Source organism: Trichoderma reesei (assembly GCF_000167675.1).
Source record: "Trichoderma reesei QM6a unplaced genomic scaffold TRIREscaffold_4, whole genome shotgun sequence".
Taxonomy (NCBI): domain Eukaryota; kingdom Fungi; phylum Ascomycota; class Sordariomycetes; order Hypocreales; family Hypocreaceae; genus Trichoderma; species Trichoderma reesei.
In genome coordinates, this window is record NW_006711151.1 from 198,727 (window position 1) to 214,618 (window position 15,892).

Below are 15,892 nucleotides of genomic sequence, written 5' to 3' on the forward strand. Positions count from 1 at the left end.
AGCGGGAGGGAAACGCGGCATGGACCTCTTGGTTGTGCGAATGCGTTCCTGTGGCCACGAAGGGCATGGTCACAGCAAACTTGCTGGCAAGGAACAGCGACAGGTACAGGAGGCCGCCCGCAGAGGCAGCAGAGTGGCCACTGGGATAGCTTCGGAAGCCATCATTGAGCTTGGCCTTGTCGGTTTGCTGGCAAATGTCCGCGGAATAGAGCTGACCGATGCTGTTGCCCAGCTGGGCCTCGCCCCGAAAGCCGCCGATGAGGTACTTGGCCGCATTCTCGAGATCTGGCTGGCATCGAGAGAGAAGATCGGGTCGGGGTTTGCCGCACATGTTCTTGATGCCACTAATAAAGAAGAAGCCGCAAGCAACGGACATGAGGAGTCCCAGCAGGCCAATGTGAAGCTCCCATAGCTTCCGCCTCCATATCAGCGAAGCAGGGGTGTTCTTGGGGACTGTGGCCCCGGGCACGAAGATGATGGAGACGATGATGATGATGACGACAGGGACACCGACGCTCAAGACAAAGAGCAGCCAGTCGGGCACAGTCTCGTGCTCTGTAAAGGGAAAGCTGGGGAGCCAGTGTCAGTGGTTTAGGTCAAGACAAGCCTTGGTCGACGACCCTCTCTGTGCAGATGTAGCACGGCACTCACGAGATGTTTGGATCAACCAGAGAAAAGGGCCGCTTATTGGGCGTGATGACTCCGAGGACATAGCCGACGGCAGCAACGACGAGGAGGATGACCCAGTCGAAGATGTACGACGTGATGAGGCGGATCGAGGGTCGTCCCCGTTTGGCGTCAGACCCGGAGCGGGCCATTTTCTGATATGGGCGCATCAGCTTCCGTCAAGACAAGAATATGATAGCAGCACAGGAAACTATAAGAGGCCAGGGAGAGGAGGGTATAAAGGGAGAGTCGGGGCTAACGGTGGGTATGGACGAGACGGGCGTCTAAGGGGGCAGCTCAGAACGGAGCGCAAAGGATTAAAGTTGAGAGCCCGAGCCGGGGTTTGGCGAGGTGTGGACAAGACAAGCTCAGATCTGCTCCCGTCCAGTGGATGCGGCGCCCACTCTAATGTAGTCGTTGCCCAGCTCGGTTCTCGGTTTTATCGAGGCCAAGATGGTTTCCACTGTGGTGTCGATCCATAGGGGCCGCGCGGCAAAGCAGATGCACAGCCTTTCTTCGTCGGTCGCTCGACGTGGCTAGTAGCAGCAGCAGCAGTATGAAATAATAATGATAATAATATTAATAGCACTCGCGGCAGTCTGCTGTTCTCTGCTTGCAGGTTCTCACACGGTGGGTGACTGCAGGGGTTGGGCGATTTGCATGGGGAATGAATGAAAGGTCGTTGTCTACTAGCAAGCAGCAAGTCATGCTTATGCTAGGAGGAGAAGCTGCTGCATTGCATGCCGGCATGGGCGAGGGACCAAGGATGGAGCAGATGGACAGAGAGAGAGAGATTAAGAAGAGGGAGAGGGATGAAGATGGAGCGAGAACAGGAATCATAGTCACCTTTGCATGCTCCATTTCTGCCGTTTGATGCAGTTCGACGTCGAGTTGCCTGCAGGGCGAGGTTCTTGTCAGGAGGTGAAGCCAGTCGGGTGAGTGAAAGGGCAGGCATGCAGGGTTGGCCTGGTAGGTACTCACGGTACTGCCTGTATTATTGGATGGCAATGGATTGAAGAGCACACAAGGCCTGGAGCCCTACCAGGTAGTACCTACCTACTGTACCAGCAGGACGGGGCAGGTGACAGAGCACCCCGTCCAGTTACAAGGGGAACACGGGGTTGCAGCTGGTACACCGGAGTCACCTACGATAGTACTACTAAATCCCAGTACTTACAGGTACCTAAGGTAGAGGTACCGGAAGCGCTTCGCGGCTGCAGTGAAACGAGGGCAGGTGCCTTCCAGTTGTGGTGAGTGATCTGTAGGTAGGTAAGGTAAGGAACAAATTGGAATCTGGCGGGTTGTACCTTCCTACTAGTAGTAATACTAGTATCAGGACGTCGAGGAGGGCGAAAAGCTACGCGGACAAGCGTCCATGTTTCGATCTGGATGAGGAAGTGGGTCGTGTGCCCTGCGCCTTCCCAGCGGCGGTTTGGCAGCAGTGCAAGGAGCATTAGAGAAATCTTGGCAGGCGTCACCCTTGTCACATTCGCTGTCTGCCGCCGACTCTTGGCTCCTTGGCATCTCTGAAACGCGTAGCAAATCTGCTTCTCCGTGCGTTACACACGTAATATGCTGCCGCACAATGAGTTTTTTCTTGCAAATCACAAGGTAGCGTTAACCATTAAGCATAATATAAGCAGCCTCCTCCTTTATTCCATCCACCAGAATTAGTAGGTATACATACAGTGAGCTTCAAGTGGCGAGTCTTCTACAGTTACACTATTCCTGTACTGTGGTCTCGGTACTGCCGTGACAGGTGCTGCTATTTGGGTAATAGCAGGTACCTTACTTGCACGGCTGAGCCATCCTTGCTCGAGAAGACTTAGATTCATCATGACGGCGATTGGTCAATCGAAGAAAAGCCCCAAATTCTATACCCTGTCTTGCTGGTCCCATGAATGGTATTCAGATTCTTTTTTCTTACTGCCCAATCCAGCACCTGTCCAATCTCTCCTCACTGCAAGGGCGCCAAGGGTACAATACAGGAGATGCTGCTTCTCCTTAATAAGCGGAGATATCTCGTATATACGACATGGGCTGGTTTAGCTCACTTTCATGCTGCCAGAACGTGCCAGGAATCAAGGAATAGGAGAAATAGATCGCAAGATGGTGCCTTTTTGAATGGTGGAGATTCTTCATGGGCCATCTCAGTGGCTTGCTTTCATCTTTGAGTACCTTATACGAATAAAGCAACCCTAGCCTCACTTTGACATATTGCAAAATGCAGACGCGATGACACTAGGTAGGTAACTAGGGCCAAGAGTAACGCTAGCACACCTGTTACAACTGATGTAGGTAGGTATGCTCGTCATGAACATCATGAACATCAAATAAATCATCATCTCGACCATTGGTACAGCTTATTGAGATGATTTCAGTGGTCATTAGGTAGTCCCAATGCGGCGGCCACGGCAGTGCTTAGCCGTGTTGGCGAAGCCAGGTAAGTAGCGAGATTTGGTCCTACCTAAGCAGGGAGAGAGGCTTCCCGCCAGGAGGCATCTCCAGCAAGGAACAACCTCCCACTGCAGACCATTGATCGTTCAATCACACAGAGTGCGAGCTCATTGCAATATCGACCGGTCTGGGAGTCGAAACGGCACGAGTATTGTCGTCAAAGGTGTTCGCCCTCAAGGCATGTCGATAATAGCACATAATATACAATTGCGCAGAGCTACATCATGCTTGCTGCCGGCGCATATACATAGCTTCATGTCAATTTCCCTCCCCCACAGCGTCTACGAGACTGTCCTAGAATCACTCCTTGGACGACCTCTTGTCTCTCCGCTTGCCGTGGTTGCGTGGCCGGGGCGTCACAACCCACTTGTTGACATTGTGCACACGGCGAGTCTTGTAACCGCTCTTGGTCTGTGGTCATATCCTCATTAGCACCACCCCTTTCCATCTTCGCAGCCAGGTGGAGGAGTATGAAACTTACCGGTCGGCCCCAGGGAGTCACGGGATGGCGGTTACCCTTTGACTTTCCTCGACCACCACCGTGAGGGTGATCAACTATCGACAGTTGTCAGCGATTTTGTACTTGTACTTGTAAAAGCGTTGTATGGATCGTTACCCTTGTTCATGGCCACACCACGGACGGTAGGCCGAATGTTCAGCCATCGGCTTCGACCAGCCTTACCAAGCTGTCGGTAATGGTGGTGGATATTGCTGGCAACTCCAATGGTGGCACATGCATCCTTGCTCACCCGGCGGACCTCGCCGCTCTGGAGCCGAATTTCGACGTACTTGCCCGTCATGATCTTGGTGCCGTCGTCCTTTGTCTCCTCGTTCTTGTTCACCACTGTGGCGGAAGTGCCCGCACTTCGGCAGAAGACGGCACCTCTCTTGGCTGCTGAGCCAACGCAAAACACCTGCGTTCCGACGGGGATCATGTGCATCGGCAGGCAGTTTCCTCGGAACGCCGTCTTGGCCGCAAGGATACCCGGGTCGATGACACCGCCCATGCTATCCAGCAGATCCTGTGGGATTCCGGCGCGGTAGCTGTGAACAATGTCACCCGCCCTCAGCCCATCGGCGGCAATGATGTATGATTTTTGCCCGGTGGCCTGCTCCGTGACCAGAGCAATATGAGCACTGCGTCCGGGGTCATATTCGATCCGCTCGACCAGGTGCGGCCCGGGGCGCCATCTGATAAAGTCCACCGTTCGTATCCTCCTCTTGGCACCACCTCCTCGGTGTCTGACGGTGATTCTACCGTAGACATTGCGTCCACCCTTTCCTTGGCCCTTCTTCGGAATGGTCAGAGGGAGAAACGGCCGGCCCTTCCAGAGATGGTCGTTTATGGGTCGCCGCAAATGTCGAACACCGGGTGTCCTGGGTTTGTAGGTGCGCAGCATGACGGACTGGGTTGAGCGTCGCTCGGTGGTGGCCACCGGCTCGCTGGCGGTCTTTGCCTTGGTGGCATAACCCCTCAGCGACAGATTGTTGAACGCTGCGAGGAGGAGGTGGCGGCTGCTGAGCGCCGGAGCGATGGAGAGCCTCGGCTGCAGCATTTTGAAGGCGGTCCTCGAAATTGCGAGGATGAGGATGTCGATGATGCGAGGTTATAAGTTCCCAATGCCGTCGACCAGCATGTGCGGTGGTGGTGGGGGGGAGGAAGATCTTTGTATGCTCGACGTCTCACAGACCCCAGCAATTGGCCCAGAGCAGCCTCGCAAACTGCAGATCCGAATTCCCCGGAAGCTGCACAGGACAATCTCCAACCGCTCACAGGTCTGCAGGCGCCGAGTCGGTTGTCGTCGAGCAATTCGGCGTGGAGTCGCAAATCGAACGACTCGGCCGTCGTCTTTTCGATGTCCCTCGTTGAAATTTCAACGGAGCGCTGAAAAACATTGTGCCGAGAGAGCGAGTCGCTTACCTAAGCATTTGAGCTCCCCCAGCTTGCAGTTGTGCCAGCCCAAGCCAGCCTCGCGGGGGGAGAAGAGAGCTAGCTATGGCTCTGCTGACTCAGCCCATGCCACGCTTCCACTCGTCAGAGGCGTTCCAGCCACTCACTGGGCAGGTAAAAAAAGGGCTTCGCGCGACTTGAGCTGCCAGGCGCGTCCGGCCAATCACAGCCCCGTTGCCCGGCGGTTGCCGCTGTTGACATTCGGCCGTTTTAAGCATCCAGGCCCCGCCCCGCGAAAGCCCGCCAAAACGTCGCGTTGTGAGTCGTTGCTTGAGCCTCCACTCGTCGCCCGCCCGCTTCTGGCTGCAGTACCTGTACAATCCATCACAGCCCAGGATCTGCTCCATTCTGGAAGCCCGTCTCTTAGTCTTGTTTTTTTTCTTCTCGTTTCTCTCTCTGCCGAGTATCGTATCGTATCAACTCTGTCTCTATACCGGTATCTCCATCCCCCAGTCCACTCGTTGAGCCTCGATTTCCACCCGGAAGCAGCGCAGTTGCCGCCTGTCCTCGCCCTTTGGTCCAGTCCAGCAGCATTGGCTCCCCTCGCCTCGACTCGACTCAGTTCAGATCCCGATCCAGGCCCTCGCCAGCCTCCTCACCGCTGTCCCGAGACGCAATCGACAGCTCGCCCTCCTCAGCATCAACCCCCAGACTGCAGACTGCCTGCCTGACTGTGCATGCCTATCGACCTCATTGTACCCCCCAGCCCTGGCCGCCACTAGTCCCAGGCTTTCTTTCACCCACAAAGAAAGCGAAACGGTGCATTGTGAAGCCGCCATCTTTGTTACTTGCCTGCCTGGCAATCGCCAAAAATCGCGAGCCGCGCCCAAGCTCTGTCCAGGTACAAGCACCAGGTACCGGTACGAGCTCACACCTCACACGAGGCACACCTCAGGTACGTACCTACTGCACTTTACCTTAGTACCTCTTGGGCACCTTCCATGGCCGCGCTGGCCCACTCCGCGCTCCCTTGTCCGTTTTCTCCTCAAAACACCGCTCGCCCTCACCACCATCCTCTTTCGACATACCACAGTTTGCATCATCCCCAATCGTGCTCGTTTGATACCCTTTTTCTGCCGCCTTTCCTTTAAACTTACCCATAGTCGTGCTACGGCGCTCCAGCCTGTTCATTTCAAATACCCTTAGGCCAGTCATTGACTCTACCGCGAAGCAGCAGCATTCCTGCCAGACAGCTAGACGTGCCGGTTCCTGGATTTGAACCGGCCGTTCAGAGGTCAGTCACATTCCCAACCCCTTGTCTAGAGACGAATGTCTCAGGAGAGCTTCACTCGATCTCTCTTAACCCCGGTTGATCCATCTTTCGTTTGTTGCATGCACTCTTCTTTTCCCTCTCTTGTTATACCTTGCCTGACGCGTTCTGTGCTTGCTGACATGTCGGCAACTACAGTACCAAGCCTTGACGCTATCTACACAGCCACTAGTCCTTCATCTCAGTTCATCCTTTCGAATATGCCTCCTGTGAGTTACCTTCTATTCTACCGTGGCCCAACGCGAAGTCGCCTTTTGGTCTTGGGAGTGCTGACGCGATACCCAGGGACGACCCCGTACTCGCGTCGTCTCCAACGAGAATGACGAAAACAGCACCACAACGCGTATGACACGGGCCAAGTCGGCGGCCCTTAACGTGGCCGATTCAGCAGTGCCATCGAAGGCTGGCCTTCAGACAAAGAGGACCGTCGGCGTCACCACTAGCAACGGACTTAGAAAACGCGCTGCTCTCGGCGATGTCAGCAATGTCAGCAAAACGGAAGCCGTCGAGGCAAAGAAGGTGACGACGGCATCCAAGGGCCTGGTATCCAAGGCCGCGGCGCCTACAGGCATTCAAAAGAGCACTCGCCCTACCGCGGGTCGGACGGCTTTGAGCAGCAAGGAGCTCAAGAAGCCAGAGACAAAGAAGTCAGGAGCCGGTACCATTGGACCCAAGAGGAAGGTTCCCACAGCTGCCCCCAAGGAGGAAGTCGTGCCTGAAGCGGCGGAACCGGCTCGCAAGAAGGCCCATCTCGATGCCGAGAAGCGTGCTCGCGCCGAGGTCGTCGACGCTGAGAACAAGGCTCCCCAACCTGCTGCCACCAAATCCGCGCCCGTCAAATCTGCACCTGTCAAGGCCGCCTCCGCCAAAGCTGCCCCAGCCAAGGCCGCTCCGCCTCAGCTGGACCCCAAGGAGGCTGCGAAAGCCGAACTGCTGGCTAACATCAAGAGCCTCGACGAGGAGGACCTGGACGACCCTCTTATGGTTGCCGAGTATGCCAACGACATTTTCGACTACTTGAGAGAACTCGAGGTTCAATCAATTCCCAACCCCGACTACATGTCACACCAGGACGACCTCGAGTGGAAGACGCGTGGAATCCTCATTGACTGGCTCATCGAGGTCCACACCCGATTTCACCTTCTCCCCGAAACCCTGTTCCTGGCCGTCAACATCATCGATCGGTTCCTCTCCGAAAAGGTTGTCCAGCTCGACCGCCTGCAGCTGGTCGGCATCACCGCCATGTTCATCGCCTCAAAGTACGAAGAGGTCCTGTCACCTCACGTCGAGAACTTCAAGAAGATTGCCGACGATGGCTTCAGCGAGGCTGAGATCTTGAGCGCGGAGCGTTTCATTCTTAGCACCCTCAACTATGACCTCAGCTATCCCAACCCCATGAACTTCCTTCGTCGGGTTTCCAAGGCAGACAACTACGATATCCAGTCACGTACCATTGGCAAGTATCTTACGGAGATCAGCTTGCTGGACCACCGGTTCATGGTCTACCGCCCCAGCCACGTCGCCGCCGCTTCCATGTACCTGGCGCGACTGATGCTTGACCGCGGCGAGTGGGTGAGTGAAGGACCAGCAACTTTTACGCTATGAACGTTGAGCGTTGCTAACAGTGTGGGCAATAGGACCCGACTATTGCGTATTATGCAGGCTACACGGAGGATGAGGTTGAGCCTGTTGTCAACCTCATGGTTGACTATCTGGCGCGCCCTCCCATCCACGAAGCATTCTTCAAGAAGTATGCTAGCAAGAAGTTCCTCAAAGGTACGCTTTATAGCCAGACATTGATTGTGTTTTGTTTTTTGTTGGGGCCCCATTGCTAATACCCTTGGCAGCTTCCATCCTTTCCCGCCAATGGGCCAAGAAGAACGCGCCGTTGTTTGGCATCGAAGATCTCCATCTTTCTTTGGACCAGATTTCATGATTCTGACCAAGTTGGCCGTCGCCCGCATTGTTTTTCTCCCGCTTGGTTGTCTTGAACTATGCGAGTCTCGTTCGTCATTTGGCATACGACCATTCCTTGTTGGACACTTTTATGACCCAATTGTTCAACAGCAGTGAGCATGACCTCGCCCTAATGTCGCGTTACTTGTGTACGGCACGCGAAAGTGTTAGTCCTTGCATTGTTAATTGCGACTATGAAGCATCAGGTCTGGAAGCCGCTCTGTTTCGGCTACATTGCATTGCCATTCTCATTGTTTGATATCTAGCAGGTTATGTCTGCAATTGTCTGGTTTTTCAATATCTCAGCATGGAATCCCGCTTCGCGTTTTCTGTTTTCTTTCTTTCTTGTCTTCTGTCGTTTCTTCTTTCTTTCTTACGATACAGGCGCCTTGGAGTCATGGGGGAGGAAAGGGTAACGGTATCGGTTTGCCAATCTTGGAGTCGGCTTGCTGCGGTGGTCTGGTACAGGGTGACTCAACATTCGGAGGACGGGTTGGTCGCGGCATCTGCTGCTCTCGGTCGGAGCTGCGCTTTGATCCTGTTGGACAAGCTTCATGAGCTGTCGCCGTTTGCAATCGCAAAAGTCCGCGCTGATGCAGCCCGGCCCATGTTGACGGGCAGGGTCCGAGATAGAAAAAGTGTACACATATCATGATTGGTTTACGGGAAGGCTTTCGAACCGGAATGAGAATTGACTTGTATGAGACTTTTAATTTTGTTGTTGCTGGCTTTGTTGTTTCATGCCCTTTCACTGCGTTTATCTCTTTGTGTTTCACCTTGACTTATCTAGTATATGTTACCATGACTTGGCAGTTCTTTTGTCGCCTCCCATAAAACTTGAGTATTTGTAATGCCGCTGCTAGATCACAGATCCATTGTTACCCATGAAAGATGGTGGGCAATCTACACGATTGAAGACGGACTGTGATGAAAGGTGTAGATGAAACCGAGGCGCGGTACGCCTGTCAGTTTCGGAGCGGCTAGTGGTGATTGTTGGGGCTCCCGCCTTCCATGAATCTTGCACAAGATGCTGTGTTGTTTACTAAGAATTAGATGGCTGAGCAATTACTCTGAATCCCTACTGCATCTACCTGTGAATATGAGTCTGGTGATAGGTACAAATGCAGTTACAGTCTCCCAGACCAGACGCGTCTTAGGTCAGGTCTGTGCTGCTGCGCCACACTAGTCGTGGGTCACCAGCCACACACTGATACTGTCACAGTGGCTCTTCATTGCCTTCAACCTCAATAACTCGACAACCTGCTCTCTTCACCACCCAGATCTTGAAAACACATATTCGACACCGCTTCGGCATCGCTGCGTTGAAAGTGTGTCGTTTTTTCTGAGCTTGTTACACGTGTATATCAAGTTTTACAGTTTCCAATCGCCGCACGTTCTTCCCAGGAGAGGGAGAAAGCAGGGTCTTGACGCGCGCGAGTCCCTGTTGAAACTGTGAGAAGAAGGCAGAGAGCACAGTCAACGCGGCCATGGCGCCGATATTGAGACCTCGGCTGAGCCTGTCCAAGGAGAGGTTCCCGGGCTACTTCAACAGCCTCAGGAGTCAGCCATATACGGATCCCAATTCATCACGGGCTGCCGGACCCTTGAAGTGGGTGATTGCCAGACTGATCCTTGAGGAAGCCTGTTGAGAGAGTCAAGGACTGATGCGGTTACCATAGTTTGCGATCGATTGCATGGAATCCCCCAGGCACTCTTGTTGCAACTGGCTCAGCTGACAGGACACTTCGAGTCTGTAAGTGCCCTCGACTGAGAAGTGAAGGTGATGAGCGAAGGGAAGGCGGCTAACTTAGGATTGACGCGCGCGGTGTAGGGAACCCAGAAAAGCCCAATGTCAAATTCTCAACAGAGCTCAAGGGCCATGCGGCGGGCATTGAGAAGGTAGCCTTCAATCCCACAAAGGACGCCGAGCTGTGCAGTCTAAGCAGTGACGGAGTGGTCCGGTTCTGGGACGTACGGACCAAGGCTTGTTTCAACGAGGTCACGGGTCTGGGCGATGCGATGACGCTCGTTTGGGCCCCTGATGGGCAGACTCTACTTGTCGGAAACAGGGTATGTCTCGTTTCTTTCTCATCTCTCTGTCTTATTCTGCATCGTGTTGGTCGTGCTTTCGCAGGAACGTGAATGGCTTACAGTTTCACCAGTCGGATAACATCTTTGTCCTCTCGCCAACACAATCAACCCCCCTAGCGTCACACCAGCAAACTGTGCAGACAAACCAAATTGCCTTTTGCTGGAGCGGGAAGAAGATTTTCGTCACCACGTCGGAGGGCCAGATACGGATCCTGTCGTACCCCGAGTTCCAGCCGGTGCTGCGCATGGGCGAGGGCGACGATGCGCCAGAGTTTACTCTCAAGGGCCACACGGCCGCATGCCTGACAGCCGAGCTGCAGCCCACGGGCAGATACTTGGCCACGGGGGGAGCCAATTCGATCATTGCGCTGTGGGACACGACGGACTGGCTGTGTCACAGGACGGTTACGAGGATGACGGGCCCGGTGAGGAGCATAAGTGAGTTTTTCCTCTTTAACACCGCGAGGCTCAGGGACCTTGTCGTGTCCAGTGAGCCTTTTCATAAACTTGGCTCAAGGTTAACCACGTCGTTACTCTGCAGGCTTCACATTCGATGGCAGCTACGTCGTCGGCGGTAGCGACGAAGGTGAGTCAAGCCAGATGGCATCCCGGCGGTTCAGATATCCCGGTCTCGAGGCCCGATTTCTGCAGCATTGGCTGTATCAACTTGCAACTTGCTTCCCGGGAAAAGTCCATGCTGACGCATTAATCACAGGCAACGGACTGGAGGTGACACACGTCGAGACCGGGGAGCACGTCCACACATTCAAGACGGCGGGATCGTGCCCGGTGGTGGCATGGGCGCCAACTCGATACTGTCTGGCGTATAGCGATCTCGGTGTCCTTCGAATTGTGGGGGTAGATCTCGACAGGAAGTAAGCAGCCACACTTTGAGAGGAAACGGGAGCCGGTAATAAATGGTCCATTGTTCCCCTTTTCGCCCTTTTTCCCTCTCTGTCTGGTCTTGTTACTCTCACTCAGTCTTTGATCCTTTCCGAGTCATCGACATAAAGGGGGGGGGGGGGGCAGGTGAGGGTGAAGGCGAGCCAGCTCACTAGCACTTTGCTGAGCCACCTTGGATTACATGGCCTCGCGTTATAGCACGGAGTCATCGGCAAGGAGATTTTCTTGTCTGTATGTGATAAAGATGGATGGATGGATGTATGGTCGACCTGTCTCTAGTGTCTCGGTGGCACCTGAGCCATCTTAGCCGACACGTTTCTTGGCGCCCCCCCTCGGATAAAGCATCCCGATGGTGTGGGAGGAGGGGGAGGAGGAGGCATGCTTGTTTCCCTTTGTCCTGTTTATTCCCAGGACGAAAGTAAGCAATGAGTGAGGGCTATGCTATGCCATTGTTTCTGTTGGGCTGATGTATGTATGTAATACGCGCCAAATAATGATAAGAGAGAAAAAGAAAGAGGGCTGAGAACTAAGGGAATAATTCGGCATTGCTGGGACTACTTAGGTTGCTCCTACGTGAGGTGAGGTGAGGTCAATGCGAATACGTGGGATGGATGCATGGGGGAAAGGAATTGGGTTTGGATCGTGAGAGACGCAGCCGATGTGCCGACGCGGGTTTGAAAGTGTGATGTGATGAATGCCTTTGGATGTCTGGGAAATAGTGTCGAATTCAAGGGTTTCCCATTTTTTCTTTTGTCTCTTCCTTGCTTTATCTGTCGATTGAATTCTATAGTCCGAAAGATCGACTCTCTGAGTGGCTCGTTGGTAGCACAGTTGGCATTTCACGCACAGCAAGGCACCTGCATAATAACCTACGGCGGCCATCAACGCGCCGACTTGAGACGACTACCTAGCAACTATCGAGGCCACCATAAAGCAATTACTACGCCACACATCACGGCTAGAACTACTCTGGAACCCTTTTTTGTTCCCTTTGCGTCTACTATAAAGTATAGGTAGTCAATTATCGGAGAAGGCATGTCACTTGATTACCTTCAGGGTAGGGTACCTAAGTAGGCAAAAGCCACGGAGGGAACACAAAAAGTTGTCCGCGGAATACTCCGTCCTTTTGCTTTCTCACTCCCGTCAGTCGCTTTTTTTTTTTTTTTTTCCCCCAATGTGTTGCATGGGATTTTCCGCCGTTTGAAAGCCTGGTCAGACTCGGCTTGTAGTATTACTCTTCTCGTACGGGATCTTCCGTGGTTTGCGTGTATGTACCTACGTAGGTATGAATGAGATGATACTGCATGTACATGTGTACTGGAGGGAAGTCATGTAGGTAGATACTTGTTAGTAGTACCTAGGTATGCAGACGGTAAGACGGGCTGCGTCTTTTGCCGCTGATGACCACGTCAGAATTGTTGGGCTTTCGTCGGGAAGGGATCTGTTTATTATTCGGGGGGGGGGGGGGGTGAGATGGACATTTTCTGGTCATCACCTAGGGTTCACTTGTTTGACTTGTAAGTGTTTGATAGTCAAAGACATCGTGGGCCTGGCCGATATTCGATTTGTTCTTCTTGTTTATCTAGATGGAACAGAGAACATGCATTTGCGCAGTCATGGCTTGCTCGATATCTGTAGTTGGGCTAGGGAAGTGCCCTAGAGAGACAGGTTCTTGCTGGTCGTGGGCTTTGTCACTCAAGGGTTACAAAGTAATAAGGGTAAGGTAAGGACTCCTATCCAAAGGCATCAAGAAGGAAGCTATTTATAGAAGATTCAAGGTTCTGATATAACGCCACCGGAGAGCCAAACCGGCAGTTCGAGGTGCTCAAGTCCACAGTACAAGCTCCAATCATGTCTCCTCCTTGGCAAGCCGGGGTTGATGACACTATCGCATTCTTCCTCTCCTCTGCTCTCTTGTCTCTGTCGAGACTTAAAAAACACTGCATCACATGGATGGTAGATTCCATGGGCGCACGGAACATGCTCAGGACCAACTGGGAGTTATCTTTTCCCTTGTTTTCTTTGGGGGAGCGTCATCAGCACAGCACGGCACGGCTGCTCTTTCTTACCAGCTCTCTCGTTCCGACAACGTGGGCTCCATGTACATATATGTGCAAAAGCATGAAGTACAAAGGTAGGTATGTAAGAGTACCTAGGAAAAGACCAAGTACATAGGACCTGCAACGAGGGCTCTGTAACCTGTTTGATGCTCGAGCAACTGATGGAGAAGAACAAGAGCCGCGAACGGAGACAGCGGAGATCAACGGGGCATGTTGACAAGGTTGGGGTCAAAAAGGCCGGACACACAAGGCTGGGCGTGACCATCAATCGATCCACGACGGAAACAAGCTTGAAGACAAAAGTGTGTGTGTGTGATTGTATCAGTGTGTGCTGCTATTACTCCTCGTGCCTAATGCTAAGAAAGCTCGCAGACAATGAGGAATGCGAATACGCTTGTGCATAAGGGCTCTACGACGGCGAAGCCAGCAAGAAGAAGGGCTTCTTGGGCTGTGCCATCTCACTTTGCTCGTCCAGCCTCAACCCTCACTCTTCGGTTACTCTTCGTTGTCATTGGCTGCTGGTACTAGGTGATACTCCGTAGGGATAGATAAGAGGAGGTCCGGGGACTTGTTGTGTTGTGTTGGAGGGGCTAGAGACAGAGCACACAGCTTATATCCGGCCCATTGATGGCTTCTCATGTCCTCATAAGAAGCCATGGAACTCACCTGTGAAGACCCGGGGATCTACGAAGAGCCCGAGAAACATCATGACTGCTCCGGCACTTGCACTAGAACGGTAATGAGATACATACTGTTTCGAGGTACTAGCAGTGTAAGAAGGAAAAAGTAGCTTCGCATTATGGAGCAACACCCGAAAAAGATCCATCACCAGGAAAATGTTGAGTCTTGGCAGAACCACCAAAGCTTGCGATAAAGCCGGGCTGGAGGAGCCGGAAGAGGTAGGTGACTTTTTTTTTTTTCTGGCGGGCCTTTGTTTTTTTATGTCTTTTCTGTTGCTTTTATCCAGTATTGTGATGTGCATGCGTCTTCCTCATTGCGTGCTCTTGTCGTTGTCAACCGTACATTGTAAATGTCGAGCGATTCCGAGATCTCAAAAGGAAAAGAAAAGAAGGGCGATCAATAAGATAAAATACAGCACAAAAAGGAGCCGGAAAAAGACGATGATCACGGCGGAAAAGCAGACAAAATAATTCGGAAAAGCGCCGGACGGGGGCAAGGCTCCCAAGTGGCTCTCTGCCGTGGCAGACAGGTGCCTTTCTCCGGCCGGTTCTCCTGCAGACAGAAGCAGCTTTGGAACGCCATGAGCCCCAAAGCAGTTCACAAGTACCGTAACCGAGCCCACAGCGGATGTCAGAAAAACATTCAAGGCACTGGAGAACTGACCGGCTGCTGTACAGTAGAAGAGAAAGATTGGGACTGGCACTTGGACTCGATGTCAGGGTGATCCGTCGTCCCCTGTCCCTGCCCCTACCCCTGTCATTTGTCGACTCCCTTGTTTTGACTGTCGAGGGTCTCTAGGCCTGTACAAGTAGGATTGCGAGGACGGGAGCTCGATACTTACATACTATTGCTGAATAAATAGTTGTATAACTGTGACAACTGGACTTGGTTATGATACTGGCGACAAAGACTTGATGTCTCCCCCTTTGTGTTCGGGGCTGGTCGTGCACAGAGAATAGAGGAGCAGCAACAGCAGCTGAGTGCGGCACGTTCCACCTCCCAAGCCTTTACAAAGCTTTGACACAGCAGGACTATACTAGTATTAGTCCCATAGCGCGTCCATCATGTGTGGTGGTGGTGGTGGTGGGGGAAATTGGAGGAGGAAGAGGGCTAAGAATTTGAAATAACTGACCTCCCCTGCATTCTGGCTCTTCGTTTCTGGAGACCCTGCTGCAGAAATGCTGGATCCATCCGGCACGAGGGTTGTATTTGGCACTAGCACCGAACTCGATGGGGAAGCAGTCGATGCGGCAAAGCTGGGCGATCGCAAAGTCCTTCCTCGGGAGGCGTTATCGGACACGCTTGAGTGGCATCATGTGGCGCCAGGGTGGAGGGCGGGAGGATCGCTGGCTGTATGTACTCGTACGTGGTAGCCTGACATTTTCGGTAGACCTGTGAACATTAATACTATTTTGAAGAACGCAGCTTTGATAGTAGAGTATGCAGACTCACTTTGTGAATAGTAATAAAAGAGTCAAAGAGGAGGAACACGAGCCAAACTCAGGATCCGGACCCGGTGCATTGCTTCATGCAGCAACTGGCCCCAGGACAAGTCGCGAATCTTGGCTCGCAACTCACACAGCGGCAATGGCTCTCAGAGAGCGCGAATGACATGTAGGTGTCATGCAAGTATGTACGTGTACGACCTTTAAGCAGCCACGCTATTGTATAACCACGAGTACGATCCCTTTGATCAATGCATCGAGCCCCTGGTCCCGGCAGCTGTTGGGACTCGCCTTCAACTCTATAATCCGCTACTACTTGTACATCCAAAGCGAACACGAACCGAGTTTCTTCTGCTTGTCATCGATCGCAGATGAATGCTATCGAACATGCTGATTCCAGCGTACGCGTATG

General features: G+C 52.9%; 3 protein-coding genes across 3 annotated transcripts; 2 read left to right on the forward strand and 1 right to left on the reverse strand.

Moving 5' to 3' along the window:
- Positions 1-3,423: 3,423 nt before the first annotated feature.
- Positions 3,424-4,523, reverse strand: TRIREDRAFT_104704 (uncharacterized protein; the record flags this gene model as incomplete). Its single annotated transcript, XM_006963287.1, has 3 exons — positions 3,424-3,534; positions 3,605-3,678; positions 3,740-4,523. The coding sequence occupies 3 exons, from the start codon at positions 4,521-4,523 to the stop codon at positions 3,424-3,426; spliced, it is 969 nt and encodes a 322-aa protein (XP_006963349.1).
- A 2,133-nt stretch (positions 4,524-6,656) lies between these two features.
- Positions 6,657-8,280, forward strand: TRIREDRAFT_57421 (uncharacterized protein; the record flags this gene model as incomplete). Its single annotated transcript, XM_006963099.1, has 4 exons — positions 6,657-7,124; positions 7,230-7,916; positions 7,982-8,120; positions 8,192-8,280. Coding segments are annotated over 4 exons (1,383 nt in total), but the record flags the coding sequence as incomplete, so codon positions are not given.
- Positions 8,281-9,787: 1,507 nt separating this feature from the next.
- TRIREDRAFT_104707 (uncharacterized protein) lies at positions 9,788-11,270 on the forward strand (the record flags this gene model as incomplete). The annotated part of the gene is made up of 6 exons (XM_006963100.1): positions 9,788-9,909; positions 9,980-10,053; positions 10,132-10,370; positions 10,463-10,829; positions 10,933-10,977; positions 11,107-11,270. The coding sequence occupies 6 exons, from the start codon at positions 9,788-9,790 to the stop codon at positions 11,268-11,270; spliced, it is 1,011 nt and encodes a 336-aa protein (XP_006963162.1).
- Between the last annotated feature and the right edge of the window lie 4,622 nt (positions 11,271-15,892).